The sequence below is a fragment of the Xenopus laevis genome, chromosome 1L, assembly GCF_017654675.1.
Source record: "Xenopus laevis strain J_2021 chromosome 1L, Xenopus_laevis_v10.1, whole genome shotgun sequence".
Classification (NCBI taxonomy): Eukaryota; Metazoa; Chordata; class Amphibia; order Anura; family Pipidae; genus Xenopus; species Xenopus laevis.
Window position 1 is genome coordinate 159,516,083 of NC_054371.1, and position 20,184 is coordinate 159,536,266.

General features: G+C 37.9%; 1 protein-coding gene across 8 annotated transcripts in view; it reads right to left on the reverse strand.

Annotated features, from left to right (window-relative positions):
- git2.L (G protein-coupled receptor kinase interacting ArfGAP 2 L homeolog) overlaps window positions 1–20,184 on the reverse strand; it is a 76,941-nt gene that overhangs the window by 22,311 nt on the left and 34,446 nt on the right. For 3 of the 8 annotated variants that reach the window (XM_041580283.1, XM_041580299.1, XM_041580293.1), the window contains exons 5-15: window positions 18,471–18,557; window positions 14,360–14,490; window positions 13,414–13,508; window positions 13,113–13,158; window positions 9,007–9,012; window positions 7,342–7,393; window positions 6,244–6,316; window positions 4,746–4,843; window positions 2,678–2,789; window positions 1,877–2,019; window positions 604–753 (exon numbers count right to left, since the gene is read on the reverse strand). In XM_041580283.1, coding sequence (XP_041436217.1) covers window positions 604–753; window positions 1,877–2,019; window positions 2,678–2,789; window positions 4,746–4,843; window positions 6,244–6,316; window positions 7,342–7,393; window positions 9,007–9,012; window positions 13,113–13,158; window positions 13,414–13,508; window positions 14,360–14,490; window positions 18,471–18,557 — 993 coding nt within the window. 8 annotated transcript variants of the gene reach the window in all.

The following is a 20,184-nucleotide window of genomic DNA, read 5'->3' on the forward strand; positions in this document are numbered from 1 at the left end:
CACCATATTAGATTTTAGAGCACAGGCCTTTACTTCTTGTAGTTGACGACTTACAAGTTTTATTTTCTCTCTAATGGGCATCCCACAAGAACAAGAAATCATAGTGCAGGTTTAACCCATAGGAAATATATAGAATTTAATTGGGTGACTGAGATGTGCGCCAAGTTTTTCAAGGAAACACATTTTTCCCCTAACAGGCAATGAAATGGGTAAACATAGAAAACGTTGTTGCAAAAAAAAAAAAATAAAAAAAAAATAAAAAAAGTGTGAAGCAGCAAAACATTAGGAGGAGTACTCGTGGTAAGCAGAATTTTCATTCCTCCCACTTCACTACCATATAAATATAGTTCTTCCACAATGCCATGTATCAGTTATGAATCATTTCCAACGGTACAGAAAACCTATAATCAGACACTATTAAGGGTTATGTTTCTCACAACGAGCAAAACACCCAGATAAGATTTCTCACGTGAGTTTCCAGAACTATTCTTTGGTATTTAAGCTACATTGCAAGAAACATTTGATTGAATAATAACTGAACACTGGTCACCATTGCATATGGCAAATGAATTACTAAATAGTTCATAATTGTAGCATGCTTACCTTTTTCTGCATTACACGAAGCTCATCACTCAGGTTATTATTAACCTTCATTAGTTGCTGTATTTTTGATTCTGAAGCTACCAAGGCATTTTTAAGCTCCAAAAATTCTTGCACGGTGACAGATCCATCAGATAAGTCAGCTTCCAAACTCTAAGACATAAGAATGGCGGTTAATCACTACGGTCTACTAGAAAATGATATAAACATTAAATAAACCCAATAGGTTGGTTTTGCTTTCAATAAGGATTAAAGGAACAGTTCAGTGTGAAAATAAAAACTGTAAATAGATAGGCTGTGCAAAATAAAAAATGTTTCTAATATAGTTAGTTAGCCAAAAATGTAATCTACAAAGGCTGGAGTGAACAGATGTCTAATAAAACAGCCAGAATCCAACTTCCTGCTTTTCAGCTCTATAACTCTGAGCTAGTCAGTGACTATAAGGGGGGCCACATGGTACATTTCTGTTCAGTGAGTTTGTAATTGATCCTCAGCATTCAGCTCAGATTCAAAAGCAACAGATATGACCCATGTGGCCCCCCCTCAAGTCTCTGATTGGTTACTGCCTGGTAACCAGGGTAACCAGTCAGTGTAAACCAAGAGAGCTGAAAAGCAGGAAGTAGTGTTGTAGCTGTTATATTACACATCCAATCACTCCAGACTTTATACATTACATTTTTGGCTAACTAACTATATTAAAAACATTTTTTATTTTGCACAGCCTATCTATTTACCCAGTTTTTAGTTTTATACTGAACAATTCCTTTAAGTCTATCTTCATTTAGATCAAGTGCAAGGTACTGTTTTATGATGATAGAGAAAAAGGAAATCATTTTTAAAATTTTGGATTATTTGGATAAAGTGATGTCTATGGGAGATGGGCTTTTTGTAATTCAGAGCTTTCTGGGTAATGGGTTTCCAGGTAATGCATCCCATACTAGTATACACCTGGAAAGCAAACATTTTAAAGTGCAAGCTTTTTGATTAATTTTCTAGGTGAACTCATTCTGGTGTTGAAATTAGGCGAGGTATGGGGCAACAGGCCCACTCCCATCCTCCAAAGTTGGAAAAGAACACCTAGAACTCCAGTAGAAGGGGCAGTGACCTGAAGTGAACCGATTTAACTGCTTGTTGGTAAGTCAGCCACATGAGAAAAAGAGGTGATTTCTAATGATACAGCAAAAAAAAAAAAAAAATACACAAGAATATAAAAAAATAAGTAGAGGGGGGAATTATGTAGTTCATACGCGAAGACAGCCAAAAAGTGAATATTTACCTTTTCCCTATTTGTTTTATTTGGAATGGCTTCCAAATCGGTTTCTTCATCAGATGCAACACTGTCATAGTCTGGCTGGTCATTATCTTGGCTTTCATTGCTATGTTGGTTGCTAATACTTTTTAATACTAACTCCACATTTTCTAGAACAGAAGCAAAATATCAAAGTTTAAGAGAAGCAAGGAAACCTATCAATCATGAATGGTTGAGTATTAGTAAATACTCGATGAATAGGGCTTGATGTTAGATTGTGCCTATATCAAGATCAATGGTTTTTGTTATTAAACAAGAGAACAAAACTACTTTTACTTTAGAACTTTCTGTCTTACTTCTGAGTTTTGCTGACCCCCTGTTGGCAAAAGTGAAGACAGTAAAACAAATTACCTGCCCTCCCTCAATATAATAAGTTGATTCTTATCTCTAAAGCCAAATGCTGTAGCATGGCTGTAAGTACACCCTATTTATATACCAAGTAAAGTAAATATGGTCCACTTGCTGCTATGCTGTTACTTCCTCTGAAGTAAGTTCTTGCCAAAACACAAAAATCAAATACCATTTATATGTAAGGCTCACTTACAATGACTTCTCTGCTGACTTGAATGAAATCCAGTAGATTAAGCTGCAAATGTTCAAGAGCTAAAACAACTACAGATCTTAGCTTCAGCACAGCAAACAAAACCAGCAAACTTTAAAAAAACATGACTTTATAAAATCTAGACCTCTGTGACAGAAATTAATCATACATTTAAATATTAAAATGCATAATGTTGGGGGGGGGGGGACAGGTTCAAATTGCTGTACCTTTGGAGCCAATCACTGATCCTCCCTGTTGTCTTCGCTTGGCATCACTTAAAATATCTATCACCAAAGTAGCAAATTCATGAGCATTAAAACGGGCTAATTTCTGTCTTCCCTGAAGAAATAGAAACATAATTAAAAAACAGAATTGCATGTAATTTTTAGGTACGTAGAAAATATGCAGAATATGAAGAACCAACTTTAATAAGAGATATGTTATTTAAATTCTAGACTGAGAAAGGAAATATACAGTGCCAACACTTTTCTCATTTCAATAAAATCTTTTATTTTCTGTATTTTAATTTAAGAAATTAAATTTTTTATAATATACAGGTATTGGACCTGTTATCCGGAATGCTCGGTATCTGGGGTTTTCTGGATAATGGATCTTTCCATAATTTGGATCTTCATATCTTAAGTCTACTAGAAAACTATGTAAATATTAAATAAACCCAATAGGCTGGTTATGGTTCCAATCTTAGTTTGGATCAAGTACCTGTATTTAATAAAAATATCAAATGTAACTACACCAGCAGTACATCGGACATCGTCAACTAACAAACTTTGTTTTTGCATGTTCTACTTTCCTTAACTTAGGGGTGGTGGTATAATGAAAAATGAAAGGTACTTTGACAGTTTGTCCTCTACTCGCATGCCAGTCCCCCTTCACCTCAATCTGTCAAACACATGCAGTAATGAATACCTCCAAACATTTCAAAATTTATTGTGCGTATCTGGACCCATTTGGTGTCCATATGCCCCTCCCCCCAAGTACCATGCCCATTTTACAAACCATACCCTTTTTCTATGATTGAAATGGCAGGATCAGGCACACAAAGTGCACTGGTGTAAAACAGAAACAGTCTCCGAAACCATTTCATGACATATTACAGCATTAGGGTAAGGCCACACTGGGCATGGGGAGATTAGGTCTCCTGGAGACTAATTGCCTCGTCTTTGCGGCGACCAATCTCCCCAAACGCCTTCCCTCACTCTGCCCCAGCTAAAATTAAAAAACGCTGGCGCTAATCACATGCGGTGGTTCGTTTTCTGAAGTCGCCCAAAGTTGCCTCACGATTTTTCGCCGCAAAGACGAGGCGATTAGTCGCCAGGTGACCAAATCTCCCCAAAACACCCAGCGTGGCCTTACCCTTAAGTGGCAGCCATATTCGACTGGGATTTCATGACAAACTTCATGTTGCACAATCATTTCATGCCAAATATCAGCCCTTAGCATTTAATTGTACAGTGTGGTGCCAGCTTTTCATGTCGACACACCCCACCATTAGCAGAGTTTAGCAAATGCTCCCCTAATAAACAATCCAGGTGGCTGCAGATTGTGTCAGCTTTTATATATAAAGCTCGAGGTGTGTTTTACAGTCTTGTCTTGCAAACAGTTATGCAATAAGTTACATAGTGTGTAGTAAGACAAGATGGTGTTAGGGAAATTGTTTGCTACAGTGCGAGTGTGTACAACAAGGCAAGATGCTGTCACAAGATGGGGCTGCAATGGTGGCATTATGAAAAGTGTAAGGCAAAATTAATTCAGAAATACGTTATATCAGTGTGGTCCAACTTGCAGCCTACTGCTGTAGCTAAACTGCAAATGCCAAAATCACCCAGCAGATACTGGGAGTTGTAGTTCAATGTCAGGCTCTGCAACATGTATTTTGGATAATGATGGATGTTGAGAGTTGAAGTTCAATATTAGGCTCTGCAGTACATATTTTTAATATTGACGGATGCTGGGAGTTGTAGATCAGTATCAGGCTCTGCAGCATGTATTGTGGATAATGATGGATGCTGGGAGTCGTAGCTGACTAACAGAAACAGCAGGTGGAATTATAGAGGAAACACTGACCCCCATCAGCTATTTTCCCTGGTGTCCTGCATCAATAAGGAAGGCTGTGGTTGGAGAAAAATTAGAAATAACTTTGGGTAGAGAGGTAATGGCATTGAGATGGAGACTAACATAGTCAGTCACAGTCAGAGAGAGGAGGCAGGGAAGCAGCATCAGTTGAGTGAAAGTTGTGTACCAATTTCAAGTTCTTTAATAGCCATTTTAACTTGCCTGATTTCGTGTGGAGGAATACTCTGGATTCACTGGAAGGAAAGGTACAACCGTGGTTTCTGTTACAAGGGTACTATGATTCTGAGTGGCCAGCCACACTACAAAAGTAAAGAAAACAAAATGCACTTAATAAAATTAAGGCTAAAGCTGGCCATAGACGCAAAGATCTGATCGTACGAATCGAGGATTCGTACGATTTTGGAACCGTGTGTAGAGAGTCCGGACATTTTTCGTCCGGCGGAGATCGGTCGTTTGGTCGATCGTACAGGTTAGAAAATTTCTGTCAGCTGCCGATAATATCTCTGCGTGTATTGCCGATCGTACGATTTTCAGTGGGAGACTGTCACTAGCTTTGGTTGGACATAGATATCGTACGATTGCTGTCAGGGGCAGAACATTGCTGATCTGTTCTTTAACTAATCTGACTGGTAAGACTTTGATCTGAATGGTTAGTGGCAGGTCGGGAGATGGGAAAGTCCAATCGTACGATGATTCGTACGATCGGATCTTTGCATCTATGGCCAGCTTAATACATGGAAACGCCTGGTAACATAGAATCTGAATGATGAAAATCACTGTTCAGAAGCAAACATTTCTAATAAGATTTAGAGGCACATTTATGAAAGGTCGAATTTCAAATTCATAAGAGTTTTTTTTATTTAAAAACTCCCCTAAATTCTCATAAATTCGGAATTCGACCAATTGAAAAAAAAAAAATAGATTCAAGTTTTTTCTCAGACAAAAACTCGAAAGTCAGGAAGTCTGCAAACAACTCCAACTTGATCCCTGGACCTCTCCCATTGACTTAAACAGTAAATCGGCAGGTTTTAGGTGGCAAATAGTCGAATTTGATCTCCTAAAGAGCCAGAGTATGATAAATCTAAATTAGAATTTTTTGAAGAACTCTAATCAAATTTGACAGTTTTGACCACACAAAAAAAAAAAAATCGAAATTTTGAATTTTAATTCTCAATTCGACCCTCGATAAATCTGCCCCTTATTATTAACATTTATTTCAGTTTAATGACAATGTTTAAATCACTGCAAATAATATTAAATGTTAGGATAGTACAAGACAAACGCATTCTGTGAGAATTCTTTTGTTAACCATAGTGTGACTGTTAATTGACATTTTACATTAAACTTACCTATAGGTCATGTTGATAGTTTTTTGCTGATAAGTTAGCTTTTGTAAGAAATTGTTGTTTAAGGTTCCTAAACCTGTTACAGTTTCTAATGCTAACAGACTACTGCTGCTGAAATATGGCAGCTTGTTCATAGAGCTACATGGGAAAGCAAGCAGGTAATGTAAAAGCATTTGCAACCACTTTGATGGCAAAATTATAAAAAGCATGCAAAGACAATGTTAAGATAGATGTAAAAAAAATCTATTTAGTTTGGTTAGAGCAAACTTGGGTCACTAGTAATTGTCTAAGATGTAAAACAAGGTTTTATTTCGGGTGTCAGTATCTCTTAAATAAGGGCAAAAAGAAAATACCTGCATCAGTTTCCCGCCTGTCAACTTCATCATAAACATCCATAGCGAGTTCTTCAAATAAGTGATTACTTAACTGGCAATAAAACGATACATATTTTTATAATAAAGCCACTGTGCAATATTGCCATTTAACAAGACAAATTGTACGATAAGTGCAATACAAAACATTATGGACTGGTTAACATAGGCAAAATTCCAAAACAGTGAATTCCCGGGTTGACAACATACAATGGGTGTGTAATTAAAAAAAAAAAAATAAAAAAAAAAATAGAACCCAGATTCACTTGTGGGGCTGTTAAAGGAGAAGGAATACCATTTTTTTTTTTACTTTCTGTTTATTAAAGTTAACACACAAGTTCGACAGAATGCAATTTTTTGTCCTGTTTACACAAACATCAATAAAATTTTACTGAGAAACATTCTTGCCTATCGCATTATTTCACATATAAAAACCCATTTATGTGTTAACAACTTTATAACATTTCCTTACAAAGGGGGAAAAGGAGAGGGGGGGAAAAGGTGGGGTTGAGTGAGACCATCTGGTGGTTGAGGTATTATATTTGTCTTAGCAACAGTCCTTCTCTATAAAGCCAAATATTCGATACATCCTCAAATGAGTTCCTTTACATGCATGGCAACCCCAGAACTAGAAAACAAGTTCTAATTTAACTCATGTACAACATAATAATAATTTATTATTTTCAATGTGTCATTCTGTGTTGAAATCGAACAGCAAAATAAAAATTTATAACACAAAATGGACTACCACTTGTCAATTATAGTGACTAATAATAAAATAAACCAAAAATTTGTATAAAAACAGTACATAAACAGTTCAACCACTAGTCTCCAAATGTTTTTTTTTTTACAAAGACTTATTACATGAACATTTATAATGAATACTTTAAAAACGAGAGGATGGGTTAATTTTAAGAGCCAGCCAAAAGGATAATAAGTTGAAAACCAGGATTAAAAGTGTTGTGATAAATGTGCTAATATGACCCTGCAAGGACCCCATGTGATCTTATAACATGGATATTAATAATTTTACAGTGAACAGGTGTCAATGGCTCATACACATGGGTATTAAATACTCACAGACTGAAGCTTCTTCTTAGCTGCTTTGGCCAGTTCTGATACATCGAGACTGCTGCAGAGGATAAAGAGATTTAGAAATACCACAACACATATGTATGTCCTCTCCTTTTAAGCCAAGGGCATATATGGCGTGTTTAAAAAAAATATTAATACTGGCGCAAATACGCCAGTAAAAATTACAATACACTTTTTCATGCCAGGCAGTTGTCTTATAATACAATTTCCAGAAACTCATGCTTCCCAGAATCTTTGTGTGACTTCTATTTTATGCATCAATGTAGAAGTAATAATCAGAATTGCCACCAACACATACCCAGCAGACAATCACTGACATACAAAGCAAAATATTAATGTTTGTTTTTCACATTTACATGGGCTCGCTCTCTAGGAGATATTTGGGACATTCTTACCACTGTCCCCCTCTACTTTTTTTTTTTTTTTTTTAAATTAACCATTAGTTTTTAAGTGTCAGCAGACACAGAAGGGGTTGTTCACCTTTCATTTAACTTTTAATATGATGTAAAGAGTGATATTCTGAGACTATTTGCAGTTGTTTTTTGTTATTTGTGTTTTTTGAGTTATTTAGCTTTTTATTCAGCACCGCTCTAGTTTGCAATCGGGTTTCTAAGGTCCAAATTACACTAGCAACCATGAATTGATTTAAATTAGAATATCGAATATTAATAGGGGAGGGTCTGAATAGAAATATGAGTAGTAAAAAGTAGAAATAACAATACATTTGTAGCCTTACAGAGCATTTGTTTTTAGATGTGGTCAGTGACCCCCTTTTGAAAGCTGGAAAGAGTCAGAAGAAGGCATACAACTCAAACACTTTAAAAAAAAAAAAAATAATGAAGGCCAATTGAAATGTTGACTTAGACTTGGTCATTATATAACATATTAAAAGTCTACCTAAAGGTGAACCACCCCTTTAAGGAAGCCCTGCCAAATGCTGGAACTCAAAAAGTTTGCAAACCACTGATCTGTTATCTGGTGGTAAAACAGACTCTAATATAATGGAGCTTTTTACATGCAGCACTTCTTTTGCTGGTTAAGGGCAGAAGAAGAAATACAACCACTTCAGCATATTTATATGGCAAAATTAAGAATTTTAAAGAGGACCTGTCACCAGACATAAAAGGCTGTATGATAAAAATCTGTTTAAAATTAAACATGAAACTTTTTTGTAAAAACATCTCGTTATAAATGCATTTAAATATTCCCAACCTCTATGCCTCAGGCACATCAATCACATTCACTTTCCATTTTTGCTTTCCTAGATATCACTGCAGACCTCACATTCCCCCTCTTTATTCACTGTGATTGTGTAGCATGTGCATGAGGTCCCCCATTCTGATGCATACACAACATTATTGGAATGATGTGAAGCTTGCCTTAATAACAGTGTCCACAATATGGTGTCTGCCGGTTTGCTGTGATTGTGAATTCCAAGACTGAAGGAAACAAGATTTAAATACATTTATAGTGTTTATTACAAATCATTACTAACATGATCTGGACAGTGACAGGTCCCCTTTAAAATATACTTTTCATTTAGCATCCTAGAAAAAATAAATTGAAACAATATAGCAGAAACCCAATCATTAACAGACCTCTGCTACAATATTCTTATAACTAAAATTGAATAAAAAGGGGTTTACTTACAGCCGTCTTATTTCCATTTGTACAGCAAAAGAATAAAGGACAAATTGATATTATGGATGATGCATTTCACATGCAAAAAGATAACCATTCAGTATTTCCATGACAGTACCCCTCATAACAAAGAGGCTATTTAGATGGAAGTGCAGCTGTCCTGCAGCTGTCTATCTCCAATGTCACTTTAAAACAAGAGCCCTAAAACAGCTATAAGTCTTTGCTTTCAGGGGCAATTTAAAATGCTTTGAAGTGAAAGCTCATTGCACAAATGTGTGTTTTTTTCTCCACTCGGGTCCTCTAAGAAACGTTCTGAGCAAAATAATAGCTGGTTAGGATTTTGCATAAGAGCAAAGCACAACATGTAAAGTTTTCATGTCTACCCATCCTTTGCAGCTTCTCACATGCAGGTAAGCCCACATTTTATGCCCTGGATTAAAAAGAAAGATTTTTTTTTCATTGTTCCACTCCATCCAATCAATTAACCTGTCCTCTACTCTCAGGCCCGCATGATGGAAACATCACAAAAATCACCTATTTTTTGTCTCCTCAGTAATTCCTCAAGTAAAAATAACATTTATGGGGGCGTGCTCTGCATGACTTGCTGAGCAGATGTGAGCTCTTGAGCTCGGTTGCAAGTATCCTGATTCATACATACTATCACGAACGGATGAAAAACTTGAGCAGTATGCCCGCACTGCACAACAAGATGGCAGATCCTCTCCATCTCATGAGGATAAAGGCACAGCACCTACACCATCACTGCAGGACCAAGCGTTGCAACTGCTACTCCCCACTATTACGGAATGCAGATCGAATCTATCCTCCAAAATAGAAGGTCAAAGCAGACCTTTCGCTCTTACGTGCAGATCTGCAAACATTGTGCGGAGGACAACCGTAGCAGAGGGACGGATTTCCAAACTGTAGGATATATGCAATTCGTTACTGGCCCAAATACAGTCACTGCAAAGTAAGGCGTTAGCAGCTAAAATGGATGACTACAAAAATATACAGCGGAGGAAACCACTCAGGGTAGTCGGCTTACCAGACCCGAACAGTTCGGTTTTTCTAAGGCCTGTTCAGGTCTCAAATTTCTGTTTGGTTTTCAGCTTTATGAAACCTGAACAATAATCTGGCCAATAAATAAAAACATTTAAATACTAAGATACTCAACTTAACATGGCTTAGTTATTATCAAGTGCAGTTAATTTCTTATTACAGAAAAAAAAGCAAATCATAGTTACATAGTTAGGCTGGGTTGAAAAAAGAATCAAATCAATCAATCAAAAATAAGCAATTGTTTTTCTAAATTAGCATTTCTGTATTTCAGAGATTTCTTGATAACCAAATTCTGTATAATGGATCCCAAACATTCAGAAAACTGAACAGAAATCGAGCCATTTGCATCTAAGTGATGCACTAACCCCACCCCGGCATTATAACACCACTGACATCATTGTGCCTTCCTCTGATGTCATCATGCCCACGTCAACATCACTGCCCCTCCCCCAATGCTATCTGCCCCACCCCCAGGTCAGGTTTAGTCTCTGGCAAAGGTGGCAACCCTAGAGAAGACCCTACCAAGGTCGCTGAGCGCTGGCTTTAAGATATGCTTCCTGAAGCCTCTCTATTAATGCATTTCGTCGTAGAAAACACACAAATTAATACTCAGAGCGGCACAACTATACCCAGAGCTGATGCATCAAAACTGCAAGGTATATATTTTCCCTGATGACTCAGCAGAACTTCAGATGCAATGGGCAGCATTTGTGGGGATCAAACGGAGACAACACAAAACATACTCCATGATCTTCCTAGCCAAATCCAAGGTCGAAAGATACATGGGTAACTTTGAGTGTTAAGACTTTGACTTACTCAGGGTTGAACCTGAGGTAATTAAAGAGAAAGTACCTTATGCACCCATAGCCACAGACCTCTACATACTGGGATATGTTACTAGATCTGTGAGGCCTGGGCTATCTCACCACAAATGGCAGCATAACCAGCAAGTGATCACATCAAATAGTCCCAAGCACAAGGGATAAGCAGCAGGTATCTACAGCTGCAATGGGTTGTATAGAAGTATTGTTCAGTATTGCTATGTTGTATGGTTATTTGGCAAAAAACCCTCTGAGGCTCTGATTTAGCAACAGCATCACAGTACCCGCACAACACTATATATGTTAATATAGGTATAACAGCTGTACCTCTCACAGTAAAAGGACCCACCAATAACCACAGGACCAGTGAGCTGGCTCACATATAGACAAAGTTGCCAACCTATGACTAATCTTAATTCTGACAACACTCTAACCCCCTTATATACCACCACTGGTAGATGCCTTTCTAAACCACTTGACCTAACCCTAGTCATAGATCTTTTTTGTGTTAAGGGAACAGAGACCTGTCTAGTTCTACAACAGGTAGGAAAGTTTAGAGGGAATGTAAACTTTCCTACCTGTCGTAGATATTTGTAAAATATTTATATTAAGAGGCTGCATACCAATATCTTAGCCACCCACAAAGACCTGGGCACCAGGGTCGTTGTCCGACTAGATGTCCAAAACCTTCTACTCTGTCGAATGGCCTTATCTCTGGGAGGCCTTACAACGGTTCAACTTAAGTGAGAACGTCATTAGTGGATACAACTCCTATACCGATCTACAGCAGAATCAACAACACCCTCTCACACAGCTTCCACCTGGAAAGGGGCACTAGGCAGGGCTGCCCCTTGTCACCCCTGTCACCACTCCTCTTCACACTGGCAATAGAACCACTTGCCATTCTAATCCGTAACGCTGCCGGTATCAAAGTTCTGTTTTGGGTATGTACAAAAATAAATATCTGTGTATGCGGATAATGTACTATTTTATCTAAATGACCCAGGCCCTTCACTGCAAAGGGTACTTCTCTAGTCAAAGTTTTCAGAATATACTCAGGGCTCACAATTGAAGAAAAAAAAAAAATTATATATATATATATATATATATATATATATATATATATATATATATATATATATATATATATATATATTGACCTGGATTTTAGGCCTAAGAAAACACTCTGCCTAACAATCTAGGGCAGGATTATCCTCTTAAGATGATCTTTCTCCCCAGGTACCTGTATAAAATGCACAACTCTCCTGTACACATACCCAAAATTAAGTTTATGCAAATTGAGCAGATTCAAGCGTCATTTATGAGGGAAGAAATCCCCCATATTTGCGAGGACCAAACTGAAGGCCCCAATTGAAGAAGGTGGATTGGGGCTGCCAGATTTATATTTCTACTCCCTAGAATCCCAGCTGTACTAAATTGCCTGGTGGTTCTCACCAGACCCAAATAACCCTAATTTTCGGCACAGTGGAAACACTAAAATACATAGTTTACCGAAAATCTCACACCAAAATCCCTTACTCACCACAGACCTACTATTATGGGGTAACTCCCATCTGCCCCACTTTTGCTGGCTTCTTACATACATGAGATGGTACAGGGTTGGAATTAAAACTCTAGGGGACGTGACTCGAGGGGACTGGTTTATTACTGTTGAACAAATACAAAGAGCTAAACCCTCTGTGCAACTCAACCAGGTGGTTTACATGCAACTCAGACATGCATTTGTCGCAATTCTGAGCACACCAAATAAACTTTGACCAACCAGCCTTTGCATTGCCTCCATCTCACATCCAGCTGCCCTAAATGCCATGAACAGGGTAGGGTGCAAACAACCTCCCCATGCTGTGGGTGTGCCCTAAAGTTAATAAATACTGGGACAAAGCAATGTCCTATTTACAGGACAAATCTACCTTCCCGAAAATAACGAACAAAGCAATTTGCCTTTCAGATGTAATGGATAACCGTGTACCGCAAAATGCCAAAAGGGACTTTTGGAGATGCCCGTTGTTCTATGCAAGGAATGCTCTGCTTATGAAATGGCTAGATGCACTGCCCCCCTCTACTAAATACTGACTAGATAATGACAACCAGCCACTGATACAACTAAAAAAAAAAAAAAACATTTATTATATTAAAATATTATATAACCTCATTCTGCAACAGACACTTTTCATACTCAAACTTTATTTATAAGCACTTCAATAGCAATTTTACCTGTCAGCCATGTGGGGTATAATGAAGTGCTGCCCATTCTTATGATCTGAAAGAAAAAAAAAAAAACCACTACATTTAATACTTATGCACTGACCAACCTGCCTGCCCAAACCTTTTTCTGAACATCAACTCCCATCATCCGTCAACTATATCATATGTCATTTACTATATCACCAAAGGTAGAAAGCCTCCATCTGGAAATTGCTACCCTACATACTTTATAAACTTCCACTCTCATTTTGCTTAAGTTACACTGTCATACATGCACAGTAGAGCCATGCAACTAGGAAGTTCCACTCACCTGGTTTCCTCCCACATAAATAAAATGCTAATCGGTCAGTGAGCTCATGCTGTATTTCTACAAGACGATCAGCTAACTCATGGTGTCCACCTTGCCTAAAAAAATAAATAAATACTAAGTAGTCAAGACTCCAAAGTTCTGCCACAGATTTTATGCAGGATATACATGGTACCTAGAACATATGTTTCTCACTATTACTTTATATAGTGAATAAAGTACCAACTCTTGTAAAATATAAGGATATTATAAGTTACCAAGGAGTTTCATGACCATATAAAAACACAAGGCCAAAGGCCAAGTGTTTTTATACAGGTCATGGAACTCCAAGGTAACTTCTAATATCCTCATATTTTGCAACTGGGGGCACTTTATTAATTATAATACACAAATTTCAATGAGTCATGTGACAGAAATTACATCAGAACTCACTGTTTATAACCGATGACATCAGAACTCACCGTTTATAAGGATATAATTTACAGGATATTCATGGCTTTTGTGTATTATACTAATATAAATATCACTTGTGATGTGCACCTGTATTCCATTTAATTCAAAACAGTTGGCTACTGCAATAGCAGAAAGGTCTAAGGAAAGGGATTTATGTACTGGCATAAAAAAAAAGTCACTGGGGCTCATTTATCAACACTGGGCAAATTTGCCCATGGGCAGTTACCTATAGCAACCAATCAGTGATTAGCTTTTAACAGCCGCTGCAAGTAGGACAATGAATGCAGCAATTTGATTGGTTGCCATGAGTTACTGCCTATGGGAAAATTTGCCCAGTGTTGATAAATGACCCCCACTGATTGTATATATGTTTTTAGCCATGCCTGTATAAGACCTTGACGGCTTAAACAGTATAGATCTGAGAAAAAGGATTGTGAATATATAAATGGAATAGAGAAAGATTACTGTGAAAATTGCATCCATAATTGCTACCAACCTTGCATAGTCAATAGGAGTTTTGCCCGCAGAATCTGGTGTGCCAGGATCTGCGCCATATACTGCCAGTAGCTCAGCCTGAAGGATCTGTCCTGCTTTGGCTGCAACATGAAGAGGCGTGCTACCTTTTTCCTATGACAAATTCAAAGAACAAACCTGGATATAATAACAAATTAAATACGCAATACAAATCAATTAACCATGATACCCAAAATAAAATTGAACGAAACAAAGCTTTTATGAAGCACCACTAATTATTTCAAGAATACCAGTCAAAACAAAAATCAGTGAGTAGTGAGTAGAACCAAAAGAATATGTTGGTCTGGTGTATTGACCATGGATTTACAAATTGCAGAATATAGGCTCTGACAGTACCATAGATTCCATGTTTGCCCATGGGAAAATATAATCATGGTCTGCACTGAAAGGGTTACATAGGGCTGTGCATCCCTTATGTTCAACACATTCCATGAAAAGCGGCTTGTGATGAAAATTCTTTTAAAATATGTCTAGTTCTTCTGTGGAACTATGGGAGGAGGAAAGGGCAGTTAATGAAATTACAAGTCAGTTGATATGCCACTGCATAGAACAAACTCCTCTTTACCTGCTAGCCCGAGACATAAACTGCAGCTGGGTGAAGAGAGAGGCTTGTTTTAAGAGCTCATTATCTCTATTTAAACAATTGATACTTATTGCACAGGGCAGTAGACAGGGTAAAATCAAAGCAACAATCCGAAGTGCTTTTTGTGAATGAATACAACAGGCAGTATACATCATTTTCAACACAATTTATATCTATCCTGCTGAGGAAAAAGCAATGTCAGTGCTATAGCCACCATCTTCAAGCAATAAATCAAATTTAAAAAAAAGATAAACAACAGTTTATCATTCACTGTTATGGAATAAACATAGAAAGCAACAACCCAAGGCTATGACAGGGACAACTAAAATGTGAAGATGTTATCTGTTCTACAGATTCTTATAACTAAACAGGTGAAACATCAGGTTTTAAACATTGTTTACACATTCCTTAATGGGAGCATAAACCGCATTTATCTTGCTCTTAAGTTTTGCTTGTTTCTAAAGAACCAAACTCAGCTTCAAGGGCAATACTATGCAGTCCCCTAGTGTTGCCAAACAACCTGTTGGAGTATGATAATACAATCCCGACAGCTGCGTACTGGACCTTTGCCCAACACTTTTTCTCTGGCAGCAGAGTTCTATGGAGTGAAAGGTGATTCCATTTATGGTTATGGGAAACACACACACACACACTTCGATGAAATATGCTGTCAACATCCTCTGCTCATAATTTGAGTTATTCAAGCAAGCCCTAATACAGCATGAGTAGCATACATATATATCTGTAAATTAAAAGGATACCTAAGGTCACAGAGTAGTCCCAAACACAGAAGAGGGCAAAATCATAATGTAAAATATATGCTTACAAATGTTTTTTATCCATGTTTTCAGTTATATATTACAATCATGGGAATGTGCCGCATAACTCAAAAGTGTCACACAAGCATGGGTGAAACCTTCGATCCACTACCTTCCACCATAACTTTAGTATGGACCGACAGACATTGCATCTACCTATCAGTGCAAACACAAGATGGATTTACATGTGAAAATGCATCATTTTATGTTATCACTCCAAAATCTGCCCTGAGTTTTCGCAGACCGGAGTATGTCATGCCAGTCAGTGCATACTAAAGTCTTTGTGGAAGGCAGTGTCTTAAAATCTGGGTTTATACACATCACTTATACACATCAAAGAAACTTACACAAAAATGCTTTAAAGGAGAAGGAAACAAAAAAAATAAAACCTACTTCATTATGTGTGACATCAGGCCCCCTCCTGAAACGCTGCATTAAAAACTGTAATTTTATAACTGCTGTCCAATTTCTATGGTACGGAGGGCCGAAATTTTTCTGACATACATGGTGGAGGGCCGATAATAGAAGACAGGGTTGGCCACTCCCTGTTTTTAAACCACACCCATGTCACCACAAAACCACGTCCACATTAAAAATCAAATGGTTGATACCATTTTTTGTAAAAAAAAGTTGTAATATTAAAGGAGAAGGAAAGCTACGGAGGCATTTTATTGCCAATAGATTAGCTGCAATAGTGCAAGCTAGAATGCTATATTTATTCTGTAGAATGTTTTACCATACCTGAGTAAAAAGCTCTAGAAAGTCTCTGTTTGTATATAGGAGATAGGAGCTGCAGTTTTAACATGGTGTGACGTCACTTCCTGCCTGAGTCTCTCCCTGCTCTGGGCTCAGATTACAGCAGAGAAGGAAGGGGGAGGGGAAGAGGAGCAAACTGAGCATGCTCTTGCCCAGGGCAAAGAGGTTTAAGATGAAGGCAGGAAGTCTGATACAGAAGCCCATGTGTACACAATAGAAGGAAAGAAATGCAATGTTTCTTTTGACAGGGGACTCAGAGCAGCATAACTTTGAGGGTTTACTGGTATATTTAGATGGACCTTTCTGATAAGGCTTACTTAGTTTTAACCTTTCCTTCTCCTTTAAAACATACCTTTAAATCCATTTGCCTCATCCTCCCCTGTGGATAACACAGCCCCCCCCCAGCACATGATTAAACATTTTTGGGACCCCTAACAATAATTTTCAAATGCTAACAAACCCCCAGAAAAAATACCAGGCTTATGTTCCACAGGAAGAGCAGGGCACATACAGGCAGAGTATGGCACACACAGGGAGAATAGGGCAGGCAGAGTATGGCATATACAGGGAGCATGTAGCTTGCAGAATATGGCACATACAGGGAGCATAGGGAAGGCAGAACACAGTAGGAGACAGCGAAACCTATCAGGACCACTCTAAAATGTACGACAAATAGTATAGCAGTTTGTATGAGTGTGAACAGGTACACAACGTGGCCAGTTTCAGTCTGGGATTTAGGTGTGAACAATAGAGGTATTACAAGTGGGAACAATGCAGGGGGGGTTACAGGTGTGAAAAACAGGGGATTACAGTCTGAATTTGAGATGTAAACAATGTAGGGGCCAGTTAATCTCTGTAGTGATACCTTTTAAATCTTACACATGGTAAGCAGACACAGCAGGCAGACTTTCATATGGGGTGCCGCACAAGGGGGGCCGCGGGCCGCATGCCCCCAGTTGGGCAGCCCTGGGCTAACTGAATAAGTAACAATATGCGCATATACATGCAGTAGACAATACCACACCATCAACAGGAACACCAGGTTAAAGGTTCATTTACCTGCCAATCGGACATGATGTGGTGTACCTAATAATGTGTTTGAAATGCCCCACTACAGGACTCTATGTGGGAGAAACAGGACAAACACTGCACCAATAGTTTAACATCAAGCATGGCAACACAGATGCCCCAGTGGCAGCACACTTCTGCAGCAATACCCACAGCATCAAAGATCTTCAGGTCACAGTTTTAAAGGGTAATTTCAAGACACAACAGGAGCAGAATGAGTGGGAATTCATACTCATGAGAAAGTTTAACAACCTAGAATGTGGCCTGAACAGAGATAGGAGTTTTATGTGTAGATATTACTTTAACTAAAAAAATAGGACACCAAGAATAAACACAGCTAAGAACAATCTACAACTCAAAAGACACTTTCCTTACATTGACTTCACCTTACAACAAGGTGCTGACTGTACTAGTGTTTGCTTCTTGTGTGCTCTGAAAGCTTGCAATTGTTGCTTATTCGGTTAGCCAATAAAAGGTATCACCAAACTTTAAATCTTCTGTCTTGTTGTTGCAATGGCAAGAGTCCTCCAGATGTTTGTGGATCTACTCATTCTAATTTTAGTTAACAGTGTGAAGGTGCCAAGCACTCAGATCCAGATATGGAAAACTATTCAGATGAGAATGAGCATGTATTAACACAATTCAAGTACAGTGACTCTGGCCTAGAGTGTAAATTCAATGAACTATTTGCTAGTAGGTACGTTAGAAGTATCTCTTCTATCTAATATTCTATATCCATATACCTTTCAAAACTGGCAAGTCATAAGGTATAGCATTTCACTGCAGTATTTTCAGTCTCCTTAGGTGTGTCTCCTTTTACAGAACAAATTACTGGCAATGTTACTTACCGGATTAAAAAAATTTGCTTGTGCCCCCAAGGACAGTAATCTAAGACAAGTCTCCAGGTTCCCAGTTCTCACACTTGAGTGAAGTTGCTGCATGTAACAAAACACAGGGCAGTGAGGAGGTCATCTCAAGCAGTATAGTGCAAAATTAATAACCTACACTGTCAAGGACAGAACAAAAATAAATAAAACACACTTTTTTCCCCTTAACATGCAAGTATAGATCTATTACACTAAATGCTTAGGACCTGGGTTTTTCCAGATAAGGGGACTCTGTAAAATGGAGCACCATGCCTTAAAATACATGAACGTGAATTTGGCTGAATAATAAAACAATTCGGATTGTTCAGTCATAAACACAGATCTTAGTCAATATCAAGTATAAGATATTACAGAGGAAAAACAAATGAAGACCTAGCATTGTGGAATGATGTCATAGCTTACAATATCCAATTAGATCCCATACTTACTTTATATGGTTAGTTATATGATGTTAAAATTTAAAGGAATTGTTCATTATAAAAATAAAAACTGGGTAAATATGTAAGTTATGTCCCACTCGGCCCCCCTTAACGAGCTGAAAAGCAGGAAGTTGGGGGTCTGTTCTATTATGTTAGACATCTGCTCACTCCAGCCTTCAATTACAATCAATTACATTTTAGGCTAACTAACTATATTGAAAATGTTTTTTATTTTGCACAGCCTATCTATTTACCCAGTTTTTATTTTTACACTGAACTGTTCCTTTAAAACAATAAATACTTGCACAGTTTTCTACTGAGCTTATCTATTATTATACCATGTTTTATTAGACCACAAGTTTGAACACACTTAGGGCAGTGGCTGAAGGGGAGATTTGTCGCCTGCAATTATTTATGTGCGGCTACGGGCGACAAATCTCCTGAAAATGCGTCTCCATTGGAAATAACTGAAATCACTGGTGGTAAAACCAACATATCGTGAAGTCTCCAGAAGTTTCCTCCAGAGGCAATTTAGGCTCACAGTCTAGCATAAATAATCGTGGGTGACAAATCTCCCCGTCTGCCACTACCCTTACACCCGTGGTTTTCCCAGCTTTGCAAATTAACTACTGATCCATACTGCCAAAAAGCTATTTCTAGTAAAAGAGCTAATCCATTACATCAGCATAGTGTCCAGAGTGCTATCTGTGCAGTGGGTGTGTATTTTAGGGTTATTTGCAACTTAACACTATAATTGCAAAGACAACAGCTGGGTGTTCTGCTTCTATGCATAGGCAAGTTGAATGACCTTTGACCTTGAGGTCTAAAATCTCTCTTAAAAAAATAAAACACACCAATTTTGTGTCAGCGGCCCATTTTACTGTTAAGTTTAACTGTTAGGTATGTATCTATATATCTAAAATCTTCAATATCTACACTGCCCACTATATATCTTGTTAATTCCAGCTGTAAACTCTGTGCAGCATCGAATTTCTAAGATACTTCTGTATCATGAAGGATTCAGAAGAGCATTGAGTATATATGAATTATATGAATCGTACAACTGCCACAAAATGCAGCAGAGGGTAACTTCTGGGGGTTTAAATGTAAAGCAGCACATATGGCTGAAGAGAGTCTGGCAGTGTATTAAATGAGCACAGTAAGAATAAGAGAAGACTAGAATATAATGTAGCTGGTGTGTGCAACACTAATGCATGCCATATAGCATATTTATACATGACAGTGTATGCCATAGT